The sequence below is a fragment of the Brachycentrus maculatus genome, unplaced genomic scaffold, assembly GCF_059751285.1.
Source record: "Brachycentrus maculatus isolate JH-2025_06_01 unplaced genomic scaffold, ASM5975128v1 h1tg000017l, whole genome shotgun sequence".
NCBI lineage: Eukaryota > Metazoa > Arthropoda > Insecta > Trichoptera > Brachycentridae > Brachycentrus > Brachycentrus maculatus.
The window spans coordinates 1,814,559-1,833,093 of record NW_028280771.1 but is presented as its reverse complement, the minus strand read 5'-3'; the positions used below and the strand labels follow the sequence as shown (position 1 = coordinate 1,833,093).

Here is an 18,535-nt window from a genome sequence, read left to right as displayed (position 1 = left end):
TATTATGTTTACCGGTTAGTTTCGAAACCGGTAGACATTGTGATTAAGTTATGATAAAATATTTAAAGTGATTTAAAAACAAAGTTATACTTCAATTATATTTTTTCATTCATTGATTCGGTTGTCACTTTGTGGTTGTCACTTAACCATTATATATCACATATATCGCTCACTCCTTTCAAGAACGTCATAAATCAAAAATCGTCAATTTTCAGTTGTGCATGTTTTCGGAATGCCCAGAAAATGTAATATATCCCGGCAAAAGTGGCATATTTTTAACTTAATATTTACCCGCTACAGGGCAGAAAGTGTGGTTTTTGCATTTTGAAGAAAAGGTATTATTTAATTTTTTATTAAATATGCTAAATATTTTTCAAATGGAGAAAGAAAACCTTCAGGTTTTACCCAAATAGATCTGTTGTACAGTACAAAGTTCAATAAGTGGCTTGATATTTATTTTTAATACATTTTATTATAGGTATTCTTAAACTTTAAAAACGATCTCATGAAAAATCAAGTTTTTTGATAAAAGACGTTGTTGAAAGAAGTGAGCGATATGTCACATATCCATCCATTTTAATTTAAGTTTTACTTGGTAAATACCACTATTTCTTAAAATCTACCTATAATTACTTAAAGTTACACTTGGATGGTTTGACGCGACGGATTCTTCAGTTCTTTGGACACGTTGCGTGTGGCCATGAGGACAGCCTAGAACGACTGGTTGTGATTGGTAGCCTGGAGGGGAAGAGAGGGAGAGGAAGATTCCCTATAGGATGAGACGATCAAGTTAAGACAGCAGCAGGCACCTCGGTGGTTGGAGAGCTACGTGCAGCGCAGTCAAGGGATAACTGGAGAAGAGTCGTTGCTTCGACAAGTGAGGGAGAGAAGAACAGCCATAATTAACAATATCACAATGATTGAAGCCTCCTCCCTATTGTCTATGTTCTCACTGATAAAAAAAGAAATAATTAAAAATAATAAATAGCTCCTATCCCCTCTTCTTCCTTCAACGTCCCAAGGAACTTTAAAACTAAGACTTGGCTTCACATACGGTGTTTGAAAATGATGCGAAATTAATGCATCGAAATACGTGTTGCAATAGATTTTAAGAAATAGTGGTATACATTTTCAATTCAATTCAACCCTTATCCGCATCCTAATAGTGCATAGGGCACTGCATTATATAAACAAAGTGTTATCTTGATCGTTAACACACAAAGGAAAGGTGATCCAACCTGCCGATGGTTATGCCTGTAGGAAGAGCTACCGCTATGTTGAACAATATCACATTGGATATTGATCTGTTCCATGTGTCCGAAGGAGTTTTCCGAAGCGAGATTCTTCTACACATTTAACAAGAGTCTTCTTGCGTAATTTTTAATTTGTTTTTTTTTTTTATGTATACGCCTTAAATGTTTGTAATGTATATATTAATTATTGAATAAATTGAATTGAATTGAAAAAAATAAAAAATAAAAAATCAGCCCTCCCCTTCAGGTACCAGTGCAGGATAATATTGAATAAATATTAGTGTGAAAAAATCACTTATATTTATTTGACCCCCCTGGGAATCAAACCCGGAACCTCCAGGTATATATTTACTAAGTAAAAATATAATTAATAATTAGTATTTATCGAACACGTATTGCTTAATACGGGTCAACAATCAAAACTCGTTAATAAATTTCTTAGATTTTCACGAACGTTTAGATTTTAATTTTCTGAGAAGCATGCACATTTTACAAATAAATTAGACAGAACGATAAGATTATTAGGAAGAATTCCATGAAATCTATTACAGAAATAGAAATATGCTGAATGATGTGATTCCAAATGCAATATATTTGCTTTATTCGACATACTCGAACACAATATAATAATAATATACATAATAATATACACAATATACAATAAGTGTCGGGTTGCGGTCCCGTGGTAAGTGTCGCGGACTCTTAAGTCAGAGTTTCTCGGTTCGAACCCACTCTACCACAATTTGATACCTATTTCTAATAATGAGCCACTTAGGCTCATAGAAATAGTACGAAATTGTAATATTTGTGTAAATATTAAAAACACAAATATTTCTCAAAAAAACACACATACGGTACATTACTTGTAATCTGATAAGAAAAAATGTGATTTAGTACATCCTTATGTTTCCTCCCCTCATGGCCTAGAAATAGAAATAATATGAAATTGAAATATTTGTGTAAATAATAAAAACATACATATTTCTCTTTTTAATTAAAAAAAGGATAATATTTTTTTTCTAAATTGTGTTTGATATTTATTTAAAAAATATACTGTTTTTTTAAACAACGGAAAATCAATAAATAAAAAATCAATTAACAAAACACTTCAAAGTATTTTCACATTTTCTTTTAAGTATTTTCATACTTTAAAATATTATGTTAATTGATTTTTTTTCAATCCTTAAAAAATAAACATGAAAGCTTTTGTCTCGGATAGCTTTGTTGCCGAAGAAAATAGTAGCCCAGAAGCTCTTTGCAAATTATACAATTTAAGCTTTAACGCGGTAAAAATTATGAATCACTGTGTGACAAATGTTAAGTAAGAACCAACATACCTAGTTATCAAAATTTACCATTGTTAAAATTTTGTGTTAGACTTTTCACGATAAATGATAGTGTAAGAATTAAAAAAATAATTCACATTATTTTCGACCGTTATATGTTTTAATTCGTAGATAAGGATTTTCGTTAGATTTTAAATTTAAAGTTTTTAAGTTGTCCGCCTCTATAGTGTAGTGGTTAGCGTGCTAGGCTACCACGATGGAGATCGATTTCCAACAGGGTCAAAATAAATATTAGTGATTTTTCAGTCTAATATTTATTTATATCACCCTGAACTGTTACCTGAAGCGGAAGGCTGATCACCTTTCCTCCGTGTACTTAACGATCAAGATAATACTGCTTCTATACGACGCAGTGCCGTATGCATCATTGGATGCGGATAAGGGTTAAAAGGAAGCGTTTTCAAATGACTTGCAAGATTAAATATAAAATTATGATTTTAACTCTTTAATCTATTTTAATTTGTTTTTATTTCTGATACCTATTTTTTCTTGCCAGTGCCGTTTATTATAGAAATAGTAATATTTACTAAGTAAAACATTAATTAAAAATGGATAGATTTTACAACAAAGTGACTGCCGAATCAATTAATGAAACCCTTTATTATAAAACTAACTAACTAACTAACCATCACGCCGCTTCTCCGCAGGGGTAGGCAGAGAGAATAGAGCGCCACACCACTCTGTCCTTGCAAACATTCTTCGCCTCTTCCACGTTCATGCATCTCCTCATACATACCCGCCGATTGTTACGACTCCTAACCTGACCACTTTCAAGTATTTGGCATACCTGATCGTGCCATGTTTTTCTCGGTCTTCCTCTGCTTCTTTTCCCACTAACATAAGCCTCATAAATTTGTTTTACCGTTCTTTCCTCACTCATACGTTCTACATGTCCAAACCATCTCACCACACCTTTCTTAATTTTATCGATAATGCTTATCTCAGCTTTGCATTCCTTCCTTATTTCACTATTCGCACATCTACCCCTTTATTATGACCTCAAATAAAATGTATACCTACACACAGGCCATGCCTTTGAGGGCTCTTTTTGTATTAATATTATATGTTTTTTGTACATGTAATTATAATTTATTGTGAAATGCAAAAAAAAAACAGGACGAAGGTATGATACAGAGGACAAGGATCAGCTTTTCTTTTTTATCAAGGACTTTTCGTTACAACGTAAAATTACAATAGGATTTGTGATATTTGTATTCTTGATTGATTAATAATACGACAAAACCTTTTTTACCACTTGAAAAAATGTTGATGGGCTATTGTGATTCTGAAATCCGGATATAAGTATGTTATATTCGCGTACGAATTTCAAACAATAATTTTTTTAAATGAATATACATACAAGTATTAATGGCTTTAAACGCATGTTCATAATTTATGATTCATACTAGTCAAATATTTATGAATATTCATGACTAACAAACATTGTTTAAAATATATTAAGATCATTGTGGAATTTGAATGAAAAAATCCATTGAATATGATGACAAACGAATATACTAAATTCTTATCCATTCATTGTCTCTATGTTTGCTTTGAAGCTATAAATTTTCTTACATGACATAACCAATATTTGACGTTTTAGTAACACAATAAATAATAGTAACTCACCATTAAGTAAGTACTTTTGACGTTTGGTCAAAGTAAGTACTTAGAAATTACGCGGTCAATAAACATTGAAGTGGCAACATTGCATGATCGAATGTCAAGTTTGCGCGGGAACTTTCTGCTGGCAACACTAATCCCAACTAACATGGCTTTCACTGACATTTAGCTAAAAAACGTGGAAAACATTTATTGATCGAACTCATTAGGATGCTAAAACATTTGTCAAAAATTAATTTGATCAGTTTTCTTACCTATGTTAGAAATATATATGTACTTCTACTACTTCTTCTACTACCATCACGCCGTTTTCACTCAGGGGTAGGCAGAAATGATAGAACGCCACACTGTTTTTCCTGACCTACACTTCTAGCTTCCTTCACATCCATACATCTAGTCGTACATGCCCTCCGATTACGCAGACTTTCGACACTACCAGATCTTAGTTTCCGATTGATCTGATCGTTCCAAGTCTTCTTCGGCCGTCCTCGTTCTATTTTCCCGCTCACATTAGCCAAATATACTTTCTTAGTCATTCTCTCGTCATTCATTCGCAAGAAATAAATAAGGTGTACACATAAAAGAGTATTGTCCGCCTCCGTAGTGTAATGGTCAGCACGCTTGGCTATCGTTCTAAAAATCCCAGGTTCGATTTTCAGGGGGAGGGGTCAAATAAACACAAGTGATTTTCTCACTCAAATATTTATTCAATATTACCCTGGACTGGTACCTGAAGAGAAGGAGTGATCACCTTGCCTTCAGTAACGATTAAGTTAACACTGCGTCAATACGATGCAGTGCCCCGTGCACCATTGGGGGCGGATAAGGGTTAGAAGAAATGTCTTGGGAAGGATAGGCCCATTAAGACAAAAGTAGCAATAATCATTATTGTATAAATAAATACATTAACGTAATAGATTTATATTATCCACTGACACTTCGTGATGGAATTGCATTTTTAATTTATTATTAGATTAAAACCAATATTTTTAGCTTTTCCACTTTTTTATTTGACCAGCGACCGGGTTTCGTCGTTACCGACATCATCAGACTGGTCAGTCTGACATCACCAGTCTGATGATGTCGGTAACGACGAAACCCGGTCGCTGGTCAAATAAAAAAGTGGAAAAGCTAAAAATATTGGTTTTAATCTAATAATAAATTACATTAACGTAAATAAATAAATTCGCTTTGCATTCCGCAGGGAACAATGCATCGGGATACAATGTGTAAGTACATCTGTACTTGAGTCTGAATACGTGACCAGTAAACAAAGGGCCATCGATAGTGTGTCAACATACGCGGCGATGCCTTGTTTAATTTTGTGCTCAAACGGAGAACACAAAGAACAAAGAGTCAGAAAATGGCGCCAGCGACCACCCTGACGTTGGCGACCAACGATTTCGCAACATGCTGGTGTTGCCAGGCCGTCGCAACACTACCTAACTGAGTAGGTATTTAATTTAATTAATGATCTCTTACATACAGCGTATTTAAAAAAAATATTTAAAAAATCTTAGCTATAACGGACTCCTATTAAATGAACTTTGGATATAAATTTTAAAAAATCATGTAAGACTCACCCCTACCTAAACTACATACCAAGGATTTTTTATTTATTTTAAATTTCCTTTTTTTTAAAATCTACTTTGTTTATAAAATAATAATAATTGTAAAACGAACTCCCTCTCTAAACACAAGTATCTACTTTATTAGAGGGATAGAAACGTTATATTTAAAAAATGTTTTGTATATTTACCAACTGTTTTGTATTATTTAAATATTTATTTTGTAAAAAAAAAACAAAAAAAAACAAAAAAATGGACAAAAAATCCGGTCGAATGCTCAAATTCAAGTGTCGCCGCATTTAAACAATTTTTAACAGCCATGATAATCACAAATTATGTGTTAAAACTTTAAAAGTGCAAACAAAATTTAATTAATTTTTAAATTTTTAAGCAGGATGACCGAAAGTAAGCGCGTGTTATATTAAATAAATATAATTTTGTTTGTAATTTCAATTGTTTATTTATATCTAAAAACAGCGTTCATATTTTCAATTTATTTTAAATATGATCCCTGTAAATGCCCAGACATCCATATACTTCTTTATCTATGTTGAAACGTCAAAAAAAAGTAAAATGTATTAATTACATCCAGCATACGTGGAAAATTATCTGTATGAAGAGCTCACTCATTACGTTTAACAAATGACGAATTGCAGCATTGTTGTCATATTGTATCAAAGAAAAACATAAATGTTTACAATCAATGAATTATAAATATGTCAAGTTAAATGACATTTGTATGTTGATTCTGGAAAATATGACGTTTTGTATTTACTGCGTTTTGTGGTTACGGCGGCAAACTCATCTCAAATACCCGTATCTCACATTATAAGATACCTAGAGTGAAAGAAAATAGTGTATAATGATTTTAAAAAGTTGTATAAAGCCTTGTCAGGGCTATTCTATAAAAGTAATTAGAACCAAAAATAGCAAAAAGATCGACCCGTGCAATGTCACTCGTCTTTGATCTACAATATAATCCAATCTCCAAAGCGCTGAGTATGTTGGGTCTTATATTGCGAATGAGCAAAAACTTCGAAAAGCCAAAGATTCTAATTTCCCTGTATTACACCTTTATCAGAAGTAACTTGGAGTACGCTTCTCAGGTGTGGATTCCTCAATATACCACACGCATTACGAGATTGGAGCGTATTCATAATAAGTTTCTACGTTTCCTTCAATTCAAATCCGGCTTGCCATTTGTATCATATCTTGCACCTTCCACCGATCGTGGTATCGCCACCTTACGACACCGCAGAAACTGCGCTGATCAAATATTCCTATATAAAATCTTTGTAAGTTTAGTTGACTGCCTAGAGCTCCTAGGTCTAATATCGATAAATGTTCCAGCCAGGTTGACAAGACATTACACTATGTTTCGTGTCCCCATCAACAAAAAAGCCTATAATAAAAATTCCTATATTCAACGTTCTTGTTTGGCACACAACAATGAATTTAGCTATATTGATTTCACAAACACTAAACTATCTACACTTAAAAATTTGGTAAAGACACATCCATCGACTTAACTTCTCTCTTAAATAATAACTTCCACTCCCTATTCCAATTCCTTTCCCTCTCCTTCATAAAAAAGTAATAATAGTTTAATTATTATTTTTTTATTTAATATATTATATATTTAATTTTCGGTTTTACATTCTGCGAAAACCTGTAATTGGAGCTTTTTTCAATAATTCAGATAACAATAACTTATTGTTCTCTGTTGGTTTTCCAAATAAATAAAAAAATTAATATATTTATATATATAAATATATCTATATAATCGTAACTTCAACTATCATTTTTTTACAGGTATCGTGCGTCTTCTTCCTGGCTCCATCCTAACTCATCGTCTTTGTAGAATGCTGGGGTCAGCTCGCCTCGTCCTCACGTTGTACATAGGTCATTCTATCACAGACAATGTCACCTGGGCCAGTGTTGCCAAATATACAGATGTATCTGTATTGATACAGATTTTAGGCTGCCGTTACAGATGACAGATTTTACTCTTAGGTAGTACTTTTAGTTTTATACAGATTTTTGGAATTGGACATAGTATATGATAAAACAGAAGAATAAAAATATGTATAGATTTGAGCATGATTAACATTTGATAATAAGTACGTTGGAAGGATTATTACTATCAAAACAACTACAATGATCCATGCTACAAACAAAAATTAGAAAAGGATTTGAGATTTCTAAAATTAATAAAAATGTGTATTTAAATATATTTTGTAGTTTGGGTTATTGATTCTATACAGATTTTATACAGATTTCTATACTGTTTGATTAAGTATTTTTGCTTTGGCATATGGCAACACTGACCTAGGCCATGCCTTCGAATCGTGTTATCTTTTTGTAGCACCCATGATTTTTTTGGTCTTCTCTTGATGTCATTCGAGGAAGATCCAGGTATCATGTGTGTAAAATTGAAGGTTTGCACTGACATTTCTCGGTGGTACGGATATTACTGGTCTAATGATTTCGGTAACAACAAAACCCAGCTACAGGTTAAATAAAATGCGATTGGAAAAAGCTATGTGGTTTTTGCTATACTAAATATAATAAATATTAGTGATTTTTCAGTCTAATATTTATTTTATATGACCCTGGACTGGTACCGAAGCGGAAGGCTGATCACCTTTCCTTCGTGTATTTGACGATCAAGATAACACTGCTTCTATATGATGCAGTGCCCTATGCACCATTTGGTGCGGATGAGGGTTAGAAGAAGAAGAAGAAATATAATTAGGAAAAGAAAACGATTTTTAAAGAGTGTTTTCTTCTTCACATAACTAGGTGTGTGTGTTCGACATTTTCAGCGAGTAAAACTATATATTTTATATAATATTGATCAGGAATCAAAGAGGTTACAAAAACAAAACCAACTGTCAAAATTACGTGTTTCAAAAGAGCGAAAGCATAAATAAAATACAAGAAATATAGAGTCATTTCAAATAACTAGATACTTATTATAGTTGGAAATTACGTGAAGTTCAACGAAATCGGTTGAAACTCCAAAATGTGGACTAAGCTTCACAAACAGTGTTTAAAAATGATGCGGAATGCATCGAAACACGTGTCATAATAGATTTTGAGAAACAGTGGTATTTACCAAGTAAAATTTAAATTTTAAAACAGAATGTGGTTGCGATACATTGACAGTAGTCATAGTAGGTACAGTAGATCATAATGGGAAAAAAAGCAGAACGATTCGATTCCAGGATTCCATATACGGAAACATCAAATTGGAGATATGCCAAAGTAAACATACTTGATAACAATATGAAATTTTTAAAACAAAGATAAATTGATAGTAAAGCTTAAGCTAAAAAATATACCACGGTGGGCATAACTTTTTGTTATTCAAGAATGTTGCCAGACGTCGTAATGAGTCCATATTTGGAAAAATTGATAGGTTGCATGCGCGGTTTGGCATTGCTATGTCGTTACCTACCTAATGTTCAAAAGTCGTGTGCGGAAACAAGGAATAATAAATATAACTTCCTATTTAAAAACCAGAAGATTAAAAACATGCATACGTAATACCAATTGACAGCAAACAAAAAAACGTAAGCATTATGAATGTTAGAACCTACGTCAGCAATAATAATGATATCTATTGGTGTAGGTACTGATTAATAAATACAGTAAAACCTCGATATAACGAACTACTTAGGGGGAGGGGGTTCCGTTAATATTTTCCGTCCTTAATATTTTTGAAAAAAATCAACCTTTTTTTGAAAATATGTATGTACTGTATGTATAAATAAAAAATACAAGACACAATAAAAAAAATTATTTATTGTTTTCGGACACTCTTCGTGAACTGACGTTGCTGTTTGATATCAACGCGCTTGCTTTAGGTAATTCCACTCCATTGGACTTTTGAAGTTTGCAGTTTTTTATATAATCAACTCTATAAAATTACGACTTTTTGGCCGTTTTATCCGAAGTTCGTTTAATAGAGGTCCGTTATATCGAGGTTTTACTGTAATAATAATAAATAATAAATATGGCCAATTTATACAGCGCTATTTTCGCAAGGAATCACCTTAAGGGCACTTTACAATTTAAGGCTTTGTAATTTTAAGTTTTGCAGTATTCCATTCTCACAACTTGAAATCTACAGCCGCCGTGGCGCAGTTGGGTAGACGCTCGACTGCGAAACTGGTGTCTCGGGATCGATTCCCGCTAAGTGCAAAATAAATTCAAGAAATATTTAATTTCAATTAGTCTGGGTATTTGTAGTGTATTTTTCACATTTACCTTCCCTTTCTTTTTATAACATTAACAAACAGTTTTTTTCATTTTAACATTATCAAACAGTTTTTGATAATGTCTTAATAAGACGATAGTGTCACATATTAACATATAAATAAATAAATGTAGGATTCAATCCAATAAACCTTGTTTAATTTTGAATATATTACCCAACAATTCAATATGGAATTCTACCAACTGTCTGCAGTTACAATAAATAAATTCCCTATCCTTACTATTCAACCTGCAGACAAGCCTCTAAAAGTAGAGGTTTTGCGGGTTATACCTTAAGATTAAAACACATAGAGTATGTAGATAGTTACGCAATAAAATCAATGTCTAAGGGGAAAAGTAAAATATTGTTAATAAAATAATTGATTAAATTATAATGATTAAAGAAAACACTTGTTTTTTACTACTTGAGTTTTATTATAGACTACATGTTTCAGAAGTTAAACTTCCATCATTCAGGTCTGTATAATAACTAAAATATAAAATATAAAATTGTTCTATAAATAAGGAGAATAAATAATTCCTCTCCTTATTTATAGAACAATTTTACATTTTATATTTTAGTTATTATACAGACCTGAATGATGGAAGTTTAACTTCTGAAACATGTGGTCTATAATAAAACTCAAGTGGTAAAAAACAAGTGTTTTCTTTAATCATTGTAACATGTCTTACCACAAAGTTAATGCCGAAACAATAAATAAAGATTAAATTATAAGCTGCATAAAATCGAAAAGCATGTTTTCTGCGTAAAATTTAATATATTTACTAGAAATATGTGTTATTTTTTTTTCATTTTTCATTTAATCAGACTAATCCACGGTACAGCTAGCTATACCTATAAAACTTGGTCACGGATAGTTATACCAATAATAAAAGTTGAAAAATACTTCTGAAGTGATCGTTTTAATCCGTTATAACTCATAACGTTCATTCGCTATTATGTTTACGCAATGCTGCGTTCCCAATAATTAAGCATTACGAAAATTATATAGTCTTGTGCATACAATCATACTGCTATTATACCATCGTCATACAACATACTATACTGTACTATACGGAAGGGTGGTCAGTCTAGAAATTAAAAATGAATTCATTATGTTATAACTACTTTTCATTAGTGAAGTTTGAAAAGAAAAAAGACCTTTTGATAGAAAAAATTATCGGGAAAACTGTACCGTGACATTATAATCGGCGGGTATGTATGAGGAGATGCATGAACGTGAAAGAGGCGAAGAATGTTTGCAAAGACAGAGTGGTGTGGCGTTCTATTCTCTCTGCCTACCCCTGCGGGGAAGCGGCGTGATGGTTGGTTAGTTAGTTAGTAATAATCTATTTTTTTATAATTTTGTTTTATTTTTATTTTTATATTAGAAGTACTAACTTTTCATTTTAAAATTAAAATGTAACTTTGTTTTAAAATCTCTTTTAATATTTTATTATTACTTTTAAAGAAGCGGTTAGCTTCGAAACCAGTAGACATTATAATTAAGTTATAATAAAATATTTATATTGATTTTAAAACAAAGTTACATTTTAATTACTTATAAAAAGCGTTATCTTTTTAATTTATTATTATTTTTATTTAATATAACTTTGTTAAATAAAAATAAAAATGGTTAAAAGTTAACGATTATTTTAATACATTTTTAAAAAACAATTGAATACAATTTCCATGCATTCCTACTTAATACAATTTTATAACATATTACGGTTGCGCTGAGCCTTTCCAAAAAAGAGACTGAGCACTTGTGCCTGGAGAGGGACTTTTTTATTATTTTTTTGTTGTTGTTAATAGTATCATTTTACAAGTTTAAAATAATACATTACTGAGGAACATATATTTTTATGCGTAACGAGGGAGTTATCTTGATTAGTTTTTTACTGCATTGTTCCGCAAAGTGTGTGCCGCGGCACACTGGTGTACCGTGGTCATTAGTTGCTGTGCCGCGGAAAAAGTCTAGTTTTGTGAAAATAACACAATAGCTCCAAATTTCGATTGCCTGTGCTCAGTTAAGTAGGATCACATTTCGCATTAAACATAATGTGTTAAATATGTTACCATAATATGGCAAATTGCACCTCTGAAATTTCTTAATTTGGCAGGTAGGTGTACCTTGAATAGAAAAAGTTTGCGGAACACTGTTCTACTGTATAGTCTGTATATGTTTGGAGTGTTCGTTAAGTTTCTTGTTTAGAGTGTTCGTGTGTTTTTTTATATTTTTAATTTCTAAAGGGAGGCTGTTGAATTTATTTTTATTTTTCAGTACCTATATGTAATTTTGTTGGTAATGTTTTGTGTTGCATTTGGGTATTCCAAAATTATATATTTTTTGTTTGTTTTAAATTTTGAGTGATTGTTTTCTTTAAAAAGTTATATAATTGATTTTTTTGTAGATCTATATATCGTAGTCATACAGGAGAAAGTGACCAAGTGCATTTTTTTTACAAAAACGTGTTTATTGACTATTTGATATCTTACTAACTTAATATTGCTCTGAAAAAATCCCAAAGCGATTTTAAACTAGGAAGAATAATATATTGACTTGTTAAAAATGACTAACTGCATTGATGTTTATTTTCTTGCCAAGCAAATGTGACTCAAATGGCCCTCCTGAACATTTTACGATTTGTTAGTTGGTCACTTTCTCCTGTACGACTACGATATATATTTCAAAAACCTTTTCCTAAAATACGTAGATAAATCATTAACGGAGTTATTTGCATAGTGTACTTGCTTAAGTTAATTTCTAAATATGATTTTTGAAAGTTAGCGGTATTTTCCTGTGCTTCCTAGATTTATAGATAATACATACAATGCCATGGTGCAAGGTAGAATGGCAACACCGTATGTAGACCGTTACTTCGTCAATCATCATAACGAATGTGTCTTTGATTACAATAGTGTAGCTTTGTGAATTACTTATATATGATATACTGAATCTTTAAATTGTACGAAACCATGCTTCATAGGCAATTCGCATGTACCGTAAAAGTCTATGAATTAACATTAATTGCTGTCATACTGAGAACTTCATTTATCTACCGTATAAACTTGAAAGATACATCGAGATTTTAAACATATCGTAGTCGTACAGGAGAAAGTGACCAACTAACAAAACGTAAAATGTTCAGGAGGGCCATTTAAGTCACTTTTGCTTGGCAAGAAAATAAACATCAATGCAGTTAGTCATTTTCAACAAGTTTTTATATTATACTTCTAAGTTTAAAATCCTTTGGGATTTTTTTCAGGGCAATATTAAGCTAGTGAGATATCAAATAGTAAATGATCACGTTTTTGTAAAAAAAATATGCACTTGGTCACTTTCTCCTGTATGACTTCAATATATTATGTCAACATAATCAGCATGTTATGAAGTTTAAAAATTATCTCGAAAGTCAATACGAGTAGTAAAATATTAAAGCCCATAGAAGTTCCAGCTAACATGGTTTGAAATAATGCACTTCCTCAATTTGTAACAATTTAGAGCATCGAGATATAAAAAGTACGCACCAATTGTCTTGTTTATCCAATCAGCCAAATCTTCTTGAAGCGGATACAGTTGTCTTGCTTGCGACATGTATATTCGGTCCTGGTAATAGGCTGTCACGTCCTCATCAGTGCAGGGAGTCTGCCGACTAGCGAGTCCAACATCCGCTCTCTCGTAGCTGCTGCTCAGACCACAGTTAGTTTTAGAGTTGACAATGATATCAGAATGTCCAACAAATCTGTCTTTCTTCTCCACCTTTTCAATTTGTTTTTCAGGCACCTCACGAAGTCGAGGGATCGGCGTGGGTTTTGTTTTAGTCACCGCACTGTTGACGTGGTCTATGTCGTTTCTGTACTTGACTCCATTTTGAGGTGCAGCTTCTTTAGCTGTCTTGCTGCAGGCTTGCTCGAAGGCACTCCGCACGCACTCGAACGCGTTTGTCCTGTCGAAAGAGTTGATTATCCTGTCGAAATTTCCGCTTAGTCGTCTCTCGTATATTTTGTTAGGGACATCTATTTGCGTGTGGGCGGAAGCCGGGCCCCATGATGTTCTGTTGACTCTGGTAGGACCGCTGTTGGCGTGGTATTTATAGGAGTAAGCCATTATTATTTATGATTCCTGTCCGTTGCTTCGATTACAATGAAAATCACATTAACTTCGGATTGACATATTTCAGCCAATTAACTTTTGGTAACTTGTACGCATAAGGTGTCGTGTGATGACATTCTGTGTTGAAACGTCTGAAACAAAGAAATGATAATGTTTTTTAATTGAACAATATGACAAGTGATTATTATTATCAACAGTTTTGAATAATACACCTATCGTCGCTACCAAATAAAGAATGTAATAAATTTATATATTTTTTAGTACTGCGAAGGATTTGATTAATTTCTCAACGGCAATATACAAAAGATTACATACTATTATCATAAAAACGGCGTTCATTACTAAATCTCAATTTATTCTACTATGCATAAATTAAGTAGAGACAGGGCTGTCAAGACACTGCGAGGTATTTGAGTATGCTCAGTAAAAATTCAATACATTGTAACTTAACAACATGCGTACACACTATTGGTTCATGGATAAAGGTATATTCTTCTTCTTCAAACCCTCATCCGCACCCGATGCACCCGAGGGCACTGCATCATATAACCGAAGTATTATTTTGATCGTTAAAACATGAAGGAATGGTGATCAGCTCTCCGCTAGGTACCAGGCCAGAGTATTTTTGAATAAATATGTAATTTAAAAAAAATTAAAGGTATAAAAGTAAACAATTATGTTTATCTTATTTCAAGTAATTTTATTATGGTTAGCATGTACTACGGTTTTTTATATATTATTATTGATAACCGGTCAATTAAAAGCCATACAAATATTAAATGTAGTTGATATTTTTCATATTACCCTAAAATTTACTATGGACGTGTACAAACGGCACAGGTCCTAGATTTGAGCCCTGTGGGACACCGCTATTTCCTAAAAAGGATTAAGAACAAACATCACTTGATTTTATCCAGTTTTTTAAATATATATCTTACAGTCAGATTTTTTTATAATTATGACTGGAATATCTTTTCAATAACTGTTTTTTTTTGCTGTTGCCTTAAAGCACTTATTTTTACTTTATTGCTTTTCTTAACTTGTACTAACTGTTCATGTTTTTTTCTTCTTTTTACTTGAGTTCTAAATTAAGTTTGCCTATTGCTCTTCTTTACTCTTGCTTTATTTTATTCTTGCTTTTTACTTTTAACTCATTTAACATTTGTGATTTTTTATTGAAATGTTATAATTACCTGTCTTTTGTTATTCATTATTGTAAATGTATTTATGTTCTGTTAAATTTCTAAATAAATAAATATAAAAATTCATTTAAATTTTCCAAGGCGTTGAATAGATTTTAGTCGAGTCCTAAACGGGATGTTAGTAATTGTTTGGTCAAGTACAAGCGATGCATTAACACGGATTTATCGCTAATTACAAAAGTGACGTAACAGTGAATACGAATCAATCAAGTTCTTTTTATCATTTTCTCCCTGCCAAAGCGCCCACTCCGATATTCCATGCTCATCAAAATATATTATTCCGCCATTCGTTACGTAACAATACCCGAAATTAATTGAGATCTACCCACATTTGTTACGCCATTCATGGAAAGCATTACTTTGCAAGATTCTGTACCTCTGTACCTATCGAATTACAATTTTTAGGGTTATCAAAAAATTATCGTGGAAAAGGCCTTGGTATATTATAGTCGATAATATTACACATTCTTTTTCTTCTTTTACGTTATCGTGTGTGGGAAGTATGGTGGATTGCGTCACTCTAATTAGAACTTGAGGTATATCACTTCTTAAAAAATTATAAAATAATAACTCTGTAGTTTTTTCCACATGAATTTTATTTGACCAGCAACCGGGTTTGTGTGACACTTGAACACTGTTCACTTCCATGGTGAACAAAATCCATGCGTTTGAGCCTACTTCCGCCAGATCCGTGTAAGTCAAAATCCGCCAGATCCGTGTAAGTCGGTTTTCCAAAAAATTGCTAAATTTTCCGGGTAACATTTATGTTTAAAAGATTTGTCTATCTTTAGATAAAATATTACGAAATTGAGAATTTTAAGAAGTAGAAGAGATCGTCAACCAACTATTTGTTTTTTTAAATTAACACACAAAATCCATTCCTAAATTAAAATTATATCAAATCATACTTAAAACCTTTACCATAACTAACATGTAATTATTATTGTTATACAATACTTAAACTCTTTCAATTTAAATAATTTTTTTCAGATTTTTAAGTGTAAAATAATGGTTTTCAACCCTGCCTTGTAGTGTTTATAACATAGGATTCTGTCTAGCCTCACAACAGTCTGAAGATGTCGGTTACGACGAAACCCGGTTGCTGGTCAAATAAAAACAATGTGGAGAAATCTACATACTTACTTAGTTGTTATTTTATTTTTTTAAATGCAGTTCCACCAAGAAATGTCAGTACAAAACTCAAATCTTAATTTCAATCAGGGGCTTGATATTAATTTTTAATACATTGTATTATATTTTAAAACTTTAAAAACGTTTTCCTGAAAAATCAAGTTTTTTGATTTATGACGTTCTTGAAAGGAGTGAGCGAAATGTGATTTTGGTATAGATTTCAAGGACAGACCGGATATTGAACAAACTGTACTGCAATGGATGAATAAAGACTCCGAGTTCATACAATCAATAAAAAAGGCAAACTCAGTTTAATCACATAATGTAAAATCCAAACTATATATAGTTATAGCTAGTAAAAACCTATCAGCGGAAGCTAAACTGGCAGTACACAACGGAGTCCTGGTTCCAACTCTAATGTATGAAAGTAAAACATGGAAAAGAAGGATGAAAGTAGACTGAATGCAGTCGAAATGCGATCTCTCAGAAGAATGTGCGACAAAACGATGTATGATAGATGTTCGAATAGTGAAATAAGGAAGGAATGCAAAGCTGTGATAAGCATTATCGATAAAATTAAGAAAGGCGTGTTGAGGTGGTTTGGACATGTAGAACGAATGAATCAGAAAAGAACGGTAAAAAAAAATATGAGGCGAATGTAATTGTGAAAATGAGCAGAGGAAGACCGAGAAAAACATGGTACGATCAGGTATGCCAAATACTTGAAAGTGGTCAGGTTAGGATTCGTAATAATCGGCGTATGTATGAGGAGATGCATGAACATGGAAGAGGCGAAGAATGTTTGCAAAGACAGAGTGGTGTGGCGTTCTATTATCTCTGCCTACCCCTACGGAGAAGTGGCGTGATGGTTACTAAGTAATTAGTTATCAATTATTTCAGGATTAGTTGTCCATATGTTAAAAATACATGTGAGATATTTATTACCATAAAAAAAAGTTTTAAACTTAAAGTTCCCATCTTAGTACGGAATAATTACTATAGTCAACCTTCACCACCTCTCATCTATCAATTATAAAAGGCAATAAATTAAAACTGATGTGAGAATCGATTTCTAAAAAAAAGGAAGCAAGACCATTCCCAAATTCAAACAAGACTGTCTGCGGGTTTAAAGGTGACTTTGAGCAAGTCGCTCACTCCTTTCTACAACGTCATATATAAAAAAAAATTGATTTTTCAGGAGATCGTTTTTAAAATTAAAAAATGTAATGAAATGTGTGTGAAAATGTTTGTAAAAATGTAATAAATATCAAGCCACTTATTGAACTTTTTACTGTACAACAGATCTTTTTAGGTAAAACCTGAATGTTTTTTCTACATTTGAAAAATATTTAGTAAAAAAAAATTTTTCAAAAATTTCAGCACGCTCGGCTACCGTTCTGGAGATCCCGGGTTCAATTCCCAGGGGGGTCAAATATTTATTTAAGTGATTTTTTTCACTGTAATATTTATTCAATATTATCCTGGACTGGTACCTGAAGCGGACGGCTGATCACCTTTCCTTCATGTGTTAACGATCAAGATAACACTGCGTTTATACGACACAATGCCCTATGCACCATTGGGGTGCGGATAGGGGGTTTATATTTATATTCTATTAAAAAAATAATAATAAAACGATACCTTTTATTCAAAATGCAAAAACGTCACTTTCTGTCCTGTAGCGGGTAAATATTAAGTTAAAAATATGCCGCTTTTGCTGGGATATAGTACATTTTTTGGGCATTCCGAAAACATGCACAATTGATAATTGACGATTTTCGAGATATGACGTTGTTGAAAGGAATGAGCGAAGTGTCTGCCAAACTTGAGAAATTTGCCTTTGCTTTCGTTTTTCAGAGATAAATAATAAAAATTAATTTAAATTCATCGTGATTGATGAGCAACAGTTTAATCATTGCTATTTATATTTATAGACTTTTGTGAATTTGGTCGGTAAAAATAAAAAAAAAACACCGCGTTATTCTTTAGGCAATTTTTTAATCATGTATACTTCCGCCAGCAGTAGAATAAGAG

General features: G+C 32.3%; 1 protein-coding gene across 1 annotated transcript in view; it reads right to left on the bottom strand.

The window, feature by feature from the left end:
• The window catches only part of LOC148313187 (uncharacterized), a 116,878-nt gene that overhangs the window by 13,274 nt on the left and 85,069 nt on the right, over positions 1–18,535 (bottom strand). The window contains exon 3 of the mRNA XM_088266497.1: positions 13,583–14,299. Within this exon, the coding sequence (XP_088122623.1) occupies positions 13,583–14,162 (580 nt within the window). The 5' untranslated portion in view covers positions 14,163–14,299. The remainder of the gene's footprint in view (positions 1–13,582; positions 14,300–18,535) is intronic.